This window comes from Betta splendens, chromosome 13 (assembly GCF_900634795.4).
Source record: "Betta splendens chromosome 13, fBetSpl5.4, whole genome shotgun sequence".
Classification (NCBI taxonomy): Eukaryota; Metazoa; Chordata; class Actinopteri; order Anabantiformes; family Osphronemidae; genus Betta; species Betta splendens.
In genome coordinates, this window is record NC_040893.2 from 4,803,621 (window position 1) to 4,812,146 (window position 8,526).

An 8,526-nucleotide genomic window follows, 5' to 3' on the forward strand; every position below is an offset into this window, starting at 1 on the left:
AAGCTGGGAACTAAATACACAGATAATTACTAAATGAAAACAGCTGACGGGGAACGTGACCAGAGAAGAAAAAGTGCAAACTAAAAACCGGAAGAACAAACATCGAGAAATGGCACACCAATTTCCAGACCGTAACACCAGCTAGGCTAATGCACAGGTTAAGGTTAGCGATGTAAGCTAGCGCTACTCCTGACAGTTCAAAACATGAAAAACAGCAGCTTGTAACTTTACTCAAACTTCACAGCACAAGCTAAAACCTTAAAGCTAAAAAAAAATAAACGCTTGAATATATTATTTACAGCCTCCAAAGGCTGTACTTTGTGCTCAATCAATAGCTCTTTCCCGGCTGTTTTTTTTTGGTTTGTCCTTGGCATCCTGAAGCTAGCTTTGACTGCTGCTTTGTTTACATGCAGCACAAAACTAATGATTCATAACACACAAGTTCTGTCTTCAGCAGTAGAATCCTCATCTCTCTGCTGTGCGCTGCCGGCCCCTTGCAGGCAGCCTCGTACTCCTCCCTACAGCGTATCTTATCTGTGCTGCACTCTGGCCCAAACAAGTAACCACGAATATCAGACTGTACCAATTTCTTTTTTTACTCTCATCTGTGGTGTTTGGTCTGAGTGGTGTCTTTGTGTTATTCTTGCTGTCCCAACCCTGTGATGTCAATTCTTGCTTTGTTTCCTTTGGAATTGGGTTAATCACGTTCACCTGTGTTTTGAGTTACTTATTAAAACTCTTTTTTTTCTCCTTTACTTGCAAGGCAAATGTGCCTGTCCCTGACCAGGGACACCCCCCATGAGTTATGATTTGTGTACAGTCCAGTCGCTAAAACTCAGCCACACAAGCTGCACACCATTGAAAAGCTTGAACTCTTGTCTTTCCGACCATATAAACGATTTCCAGCTACAGTCACCAAATGCTCAAATAACAATAACCATAAATCCATAAATTTTCCATCCCTTACTTACTTACTTTTGACGACTTCTGAGCTCCAAACGTCGCTCATTCACGTCGTGTGTGTGGTCTCATTTTGTCTGTTACAATCCAGCAAATGTAATCCAATAAAGCTTTTCGGTCCAAAACACACAGAATAGCCGCAATGGTCTGAAAAATGCTGTGAGCCATAACTCACTTAATTTAAAACCTAAACTAACACGGAGGATTCAAGATGGAGGCGGTAAGCCTCCCACTTCTATTGAGACTAAACCAGGCAGAAAATGCCCATGTATGGGGTAACCAAGGCAACCCCTTCTGAGTGTCCCTTCATTATTAGATACTACTTGACATGTTTTTCGGTCAACCCTCATTGAAAATTGGTGAAGTTTTCTTTTAAGGGTAGACAGCCACATGAACATAACCAACACTTGACAGATTTACTTACATGTACACAAACACAGGTTGAAAAACAGATTTAACCACTTAAATCTTAAACACTTACTAACATTAACTTATCTACAAAGTAACATGGAACGCAGACAAACCTTGATATGACACCACAAGACCCACAGATGGCAACCATGCCACACATGTGTCATTTATGTTATAGAATAAGAAAATTTGCTCAGTAAAAACCTTTGCTGTGTGTGCATATACTGAGTGTAACTGGGAGGCTTGACTGTGAGGCTCATTCTGTACCTCGCTGAGTTGGCTTTTACGGTATAATGAGACATTCTAGAGATGAAAAATTTCTGTTTAGGTATTTGTTCAGGATAAGGCTTCACCTCCTCGCTGGGACTGATCTTCTCTACAGTAATAAAACAGGAAGAGGGCTTCCGGTCCTCTTCTGTACCGGTCTGCTGTGGACAACGATCTGAATGGCTACATCTCTTTCTGCATGTTGCCAAATTCACTTACAGGTTAACCTGCACTGTTGTCAAGCAGAACACCGAGGCATATGACACGTTAACGTTTGATAATAATCCTAAACCACAGAAATGTGCCCTCCTGTCATGAGGGAGATACTCATCTACTGTGACTGAAAAGCTGTGCAGTTATTAAAATGCAATGGCTGTTCATGAACACTAATTTTATGTGTTCACATATAAAAACAACACAGAGGTTGTGTAGAATGTTCAGCTATGAGACTTATGATCATTTACTCCAAAAATTCAATCAAAATCAAATTGTAATCATTGTCCTATAACTGAATTTAGGTTTAAATTGCAACGGTAATTATATATTTTATACAGGTACAACATGATAAACAGCAGTTTTAAATTCATTTATTTTTATCTTGGGTGTTTTGCCATGTGTCAGATCCATAAAGCAGTTTGCCAAACCACTATCAAGTAAATTAATTAGTAACCTTAAAAAGGATGACACCCTTTACACAATCGTGGTGAATTCTGTCCCTGACGAGTGACAACACAAAGACGGTGCAGTACACGACGAAGAGCACAAGCTTCGGCGGAATGAACCGATCCAGCGACATGCAGGAGCCCAGTGACAAGCTGTTCTGCTGCACGTGGCTGCGCAACAAGGTTCCGCTCACCTGCAGAGATGAGCTGTACCACCTCCTGAGGATGACAGGGCCCCTGGTAAGAATCAGGTTCAGTTCTTACCAGAGAAATCTCTAAAGAGAAATCTGGTTTCCAAAATTTCCTGGATCACTTCTATTTTTGGCACAACAGCATTTATGATTCCTGTCTTTCCAGCTTCTCTCTCGAATCCTCCTTTTCCTGCTTCCATTTGTGGTCACCATATTCTGTGGGCGTCTGGGTAACGAAGTGATGGCTGGCTATGGATTAGCTTCTGCTGTAAGTGGCCATGCTACATAGAGTTGTGGAAGCTAATATGAGGAAATAAAACTATCTCTGTCACATAGCTGCTGACGTCATCGATACATGACCTCTTATGATCATATTTGCTGCATTCCAGACCATCAACGTGACCACTGCAGCAACAGGGTGTGGTCTGGCTCTGGCATGTGATACCCTGGTGTCTCAGGTGAGAGAAAACTTTTTTCCCCTGATTCGCTGGTTATTACTCACATTTCTGATGCCTTTCACGCTGACTGTACGGTGCAGACGTTCGGTGGTAAGAACCTGCTGCGGGTGGGGGTGATCCTGCAGCGAGGCGTCATCATCCTGCTGCTGTTCTGTCTGCCCTGCTGGGGTCTGCTCATAAACGCTCAGGCCGTCCTGCTACGCCTGGGCCAGGATCCCACTGTGGCCAGGTGACAAGCAGCCACTAGAATCTGTATTCAAATCTGTTCTGGTTGTCTCAGTTTGACAGAGAACAATCACTGTGGAGAAGAGAATCCTAAACCCAAATAATATGAGCTCATGTCATTTATTAAAATGAAAGGTTAATGACTTCTTGATTTCAGAATAGCCCAGCTATACATTACAGCCTTCCTTCCAGCAGTACCAGTAAGTTGTGACTCTTGGCTTTCTTACATTTGCAGTAGAAATGATAATATTGGTGTCAACATTTAGGGATTTTATTTGACTGTTTGTCTATCAGGCAATGTTTCTGCATCGTCTTCAGTCATCTTATCTGCAAAACCAGGTGCGGTCACATTCTAGCATATGAATGGTATTACACAGAGTCTAAATATGATGTGGGAGTGGTCTTCATCGTCTGGTGTTTGTCTACTCAGGACATCATACTGCCTCAGATGTACACTGCTGCTTTGGCAAACGTAGCCAATGTGATGACCAACTACATATTCCTTCATTGGCTGGATCTGGGAGTTTAGTATGTTTACTTTAACACATCAGTATCTTTTTCTTTTGGTTGAATGAAAGTATGAGCCCCCTCCTGAATCTGTGACTGTTTGCTCATGTTCCAGTGGATCTGCAGCAGCTAATACTCTGTCTCACATTTACAACTGTGCGTTTCTATTTGCCTACATTTGGTGGAAGAAGCTCTACGTAGCGACATGGGGAGGTGAAGTGCTTTTCACAGTGGCTGACTGCTCTGTCTTCCATACTGCATATGCTACGTAAGAGTCTCTTTCGCCCCCTGCAGGCTGGTCCCTAGAATCACTGCAGGAGTGGGGCTCCTATATGAAACTAGCCATTCCCAGTACATTAATGACATGTTTCGAATGGTGGGTTTATGAGTTTGGGGGATTCTTTGCAGGTAGGTATTATTATACTTTATATTCATAATTATTATACTTTCATCCATTTAAGCACTGAATCATAACTGTGGTCTTTTTTTGTTTCGACTGATCAGGAATGCTCAGTGAGAATGAACTGGCAGCTCAGCATGCTATGATAATGTTGGCATTCATAACCTACATGGTACAGCAGTTTATTCAGTCATCACTTGTAGATGTTGTTGTTTCTATTATTACCTGTTTTATTTACAGTATTTTATTTCACCGTGACAACTCCATATTGTAGTTCCCTTATGCTATTCAAGCAGCAGCATGTGCCCGCGTGGGGAACGCCCTGGGAGCAGGGGACACCGACAGGGCCATGCTCTCCAGTAAGATGTCACTCATTCTTGCAGGTTAGTTTGAAACGTGAAAACTTGTCTCCAAAAGTGAGAATCGTTTTATTACGTTGAACATTCATTACTACATTTCAGCGAGCTTTGCGGTTGTTGAGGGTCTTGTACTTGCCTCTACTAAAACAGTAATTGGCTTCATATTCACCTCTGACAAGTAAGTTTACCTCAGATTATTTCCGTTTGTTTTATGTATCAACTGGGATATTTAACATTTAGATCATATAATATATGATCTAAATGATCTTCTCAGGGAGATTGTAGGTCTTGTTTCCCATTTGATGAATGCGCATTGCTTTCTTCAGTTCTTCGACGGACTTGTGGTAAGTCCAACAGCTGCAGTATATACACTGTACATTTTAATTAAAAACATGTCCTATACATCAAATCCAAACATATTTTTGTTTCTCACTACCCCAGTGTGTTTGCACTGGCATTTTCTTGGGCACGGGAAAACAGAAAATACCAGCTGTAGCTAATCTCGTTGGGTACTACGGCATAGGACTTCCATTGAGCATCGTCCTAATGTTCGTGGCAAACCTGAGAGTTCTGGGTAACTAGACTGTGGTTCAATAAGGAGGCAGATTAATGTCGCTACACTCTTGACAGACTGATTTGTCTCCTGCAGGTTACTGGCTAGGGCTGCTCATTTGTGTCATCTTACAATCCACCTTCTACATCGTTGTCATCTTTAATTTAAAATGGAAGGAAATGACAGAAGAGGTGAATTAATGATTACTTTCAGACTCATTCAAATCCAATGACCTGACAGATACTTTTCTAATGCTGTTGTTTGCAGGCTGTGAAACGAGCCCTGAAAAAGACATACATAGCTGTTTCAGATGCTAGCGGACAGTCATCAAGTAATGTTAAAGTCAGTACACAGCTACAACGCATCCACCTTTGTTGTCTAAATCCCAACACCACCTAAAATTGAATGACAATATTTTCCTTTCTTTAAAGCCAGGAGACGACTGCACATCAGAGAGCACAACACACGATGATGAAGATAAGCAAATGCATGAGCTACCTCAACTTCAAGATCGTCTCTCTTCTACCCAGCTGATCCTCAGACGAGGCCTTGCAGTGTTCATAGCTGTGGCTTTTCTGGCTGCGGGAGCAAGCGTCCACTTCCTTGTGCCATTGCCAAAGCCTCAGCATTCAGAGGCCAGGAACATAGACTGGATTAATGCTACTGATACTCCTAATCGGAATCTTTCCACCGTGTTGGTCTCATTAGCTCAGTAATCCTTCACCTGCTGCATTAAATGTTAATGTACTGTGCACAACAATAGACTGAACCTATTGATACATTAACACAGCGCTAAGCTGTGGCAAAAAGAAAGTGAATTTGTGACAAAAATGCATTGTATTTATTCTTTCACAGCATTCATCGAGTTATAGTTAAAAAACAGTCTACTTTACTGAGAAAACAGTCTCCCACAAAGGAAAGGCAATGGAAAGGTAAAAAAAAAAAAAAAACAGGCACGAGAATCAAAACCAAGATGAGTGCTGAAAGGCTGACAAACCGGGTAACGTGAGCAGACAATCTGGTAACTGAACAAGGTAAATACAGTAGTGATGCTTAAATACTAAACTAAATGACTAATTGATAACAGCTGGTGAATCACATGACTGGTTGTGGTGATGACACAGCCTTGGCAAAATAAAACAGGAAATGAGCAAACAAGATATGATTCCTGACAATTCCCAGCTTCCCAAAGACGGGTCAGCCAAGCAAGGTGGGCGCAGGGAGGACTGAATGAGGGACAAAACAAAACCAATGAAATATCAAGTCCATCAAGAACTAGGGCATTCCTAGGGTAGGAATGGTCACCGGAATATCAGGAACAAGGCCATGAGTGGTCATTTCCAGACCATCAGGAACAAGGGCTGGAGTGGTCATCTCACACTCTCCTCTCTCACTCACCTGACACTCTCCCACACTCCCCAGCACATTTATGTGATTCATCTGTTTATCCATGGGCCAGGTAGCTGGGGCAGTAGTCTAAGCGAGGACACAGGACACTTCTGGTGAAACCCAGTGGGACATGCCCCAAACACCTCTAGAGCTCTAAGTTGGCCTCTTGTTGTCAAGATGCTCTGTGATAATACACGACCGGCCGATGTTGCCGGCAAAAAGATCAGATTAATGATTTAGTTATTATTAGTGTTGCTGCCAGCCAGGCTAATGCACAGGTTAAGGTTAGCAATGTAAGCTAGCGCTACTCCTGACAGTTCAAAAGATGAAAAAAACAGCAGCTCGTAACTTTACACAAACTTCACAGCACAAGTTAAAACGCTAAAGCTAAAAAAAAAAAATAAGCGCTTGAATATATTATTTACTTTGTGCTCATTCGACAGTTCTTTCCCAGCTTTTTTTTCTGGTTTGTCCTTGGTATCCTGAAGCTAGCTTTGGACTGCTGCTTTGTTTACGTCGAGCAGTAGAATCTTCATAAGAGAAACCAGCAGTAGTACATTCATTACAGCGCTGGGATATTCAGTTACGTCTATCAGTGCGCGGTGCAGAGACGTGATGCATCTGGCTCTTTCCTGCTCAACTTTCAGCTGCTGGTTCTTGGCCAATGGATGCCGGCTCTCGACTCTTTGCTGCACGCTTCCGGCCCCCAACACGAATATCAGACTACCAATAGCAATATTTGATAGAACTCGCTGTATCATAAATAATTCAGAGCAGGTCCCCCAGCCATTAAATATTCATGATGTAGATGTATATGAGGAAAAATAATGGCGGACAGAGCAGTCGCTCTCCAGCAGGCTGGCTCCGCCCCCTATCAGCCTGACTCCGCCCCCTCTCAGCCTGACTCCGCCCCCTCTCAGCCTGACCGTTGCTGGGGCAGGTACAGAGAAAACCAGGAAGCACTAGTTGTAGTCTGCGCCCACAAAAAGTTGCCAGGACAGCTGTTTTAATGTTTTAAGACATCTTCAGCTGCTCTGGTAGCGTCTGTTATGGTTTCGCCTTCAGGCTGCCAGGGGGTACTCTGATCTGTAGTGTTTGGTCCGAGTGGTGTCTGTGTTATTCTTGTTGTCCCAGCCCTGTGATGTCACTTCCTGCTTTGTTCCCTATTGTAATTGGGTTAATCACGTTCACCTGTGTTTTGAGTTCCTTATTTAAAACTCCTTTACTTGCAAGGCCTCTGTGCCTGTCCCTGATCAGGGACATCCCCCATGAGTTACGATTTGTGTATAGTTCAGCCGCTAAACCTCAGCCACACAAGCTGCACACCATTGAGAAGCTTGGACTCTCGTCTTTCCGACCATATAAACCATTTCCAGCTACAATAATCACAGCGCAATCACCAAATGCCCAAACAACAATAACCATAAATCCATAAATTGTCCATCACTTACTTTTGACGACTTCTGAGCTCCAAACGTCGCTCATTCACGTCTTGTGTGGTCTCATTTTGTCCATTACGATCCAGCGAATGTAATCCAATAAAGCATTTCGGTACATCCACACTGGTCCAAAAACTACAAGTGTTCTGCTCCAACTCCTGAGCGAAAAATATTTTCTTTTCACTAGTGATGGGTCCGGCAACACCGATGCGTCGGCGCATGCGTCGAGCTCTTAGAGCGAAACACTGTGTCGGTGCGCGTATCGCGTTGGGAAAGCACGTGACCGATACAGTTCCTGTATCAGTCACTGTCTGAAGCGCCAGACTGTGTTTATAAGGAAGCGCATGTGTCGGGATGCATCTGCCAAAAGGAATCCCTGAGCGTTTGCCGTTCATCGTCAAATTTATCTATAATTCATCTTATATCGATAAATAAGGTTTCTTTTTTATTTAATTTTATAAAAAGAAAGTGTACTGTTAAAATAATTAATTAATTTTAAAACGTTTTCACTTGATCTATTTGAATTCAGATTGAATTCCAAAGTGACTCCTTACTAATCATATTGTTTTGTGCAGGTTAAATTTCGTATTTGTTCGACAGAACTTTCTTATTTAAACAAAACCACCTTAGAGTTTTGACCCCAGCAACACTTTTAGACCCCAGATTTAAATCACTCTGGTTCCGCAATTCCTCCAAGTGCAATGA

The 8,526-nt window shown here is 42.5% G+C and overlaps 1 protein-coding gene across 2 annotated transcripts; it reads left to right on the forward strand.

Annotated features, from left to right (window-relative positions):
* The first annotated feature begins 2,347 nt into the window (after nt 1–2,347).
* Nucleotides 2,348–6,151, forward strand: LOC114868367 (multidrug and toxin extrusion protein 1-like). 2 transcript variants are annotated; one of them, XM_029171864.3, is made up of 17 exons: nt 2,348–2,540; nt 2,658–2,759; nt 2,881–2,949; nt 3,030–3,178; nt 3,332–3,374; nt 3,469–3,513; nt 3,605–3,702; nt 3,797–3,894; nt 3,976–4,089; nt 4,186–4,253; nt 4,356–4,464; nt 4,543–4,618; nt 4,715–4,784; nt 4,882–5,014; nt 5,090–5,184; nt 5,261–5,335; nt 5,425–6,151. In XM_029171864.3, the coding sequence occupies exons 1-17, from the start codon at nt 2,415–2,417 to the stop codon at nt 5,707–5,709; spliced, it is 1,755 nt and encodes a 584-aa protein (XP_029027697.1). In that variant the 5' UTR covers nt 2,348–2,414; the 3' UTR covers nt 5,710–6,151. The 2 variants fall into 2 exon arrangements, with proteins under 2 accessions (XP_029027697.1, XP_029027698.1); XM_029171865.3 differs by lacking the exon at nt 4,543–4,618 and having other exon boundaries at nt 4,681–4,784.
* Nucleotides 6,152–8,526: the final 2,375 nt, after the last annotated feature.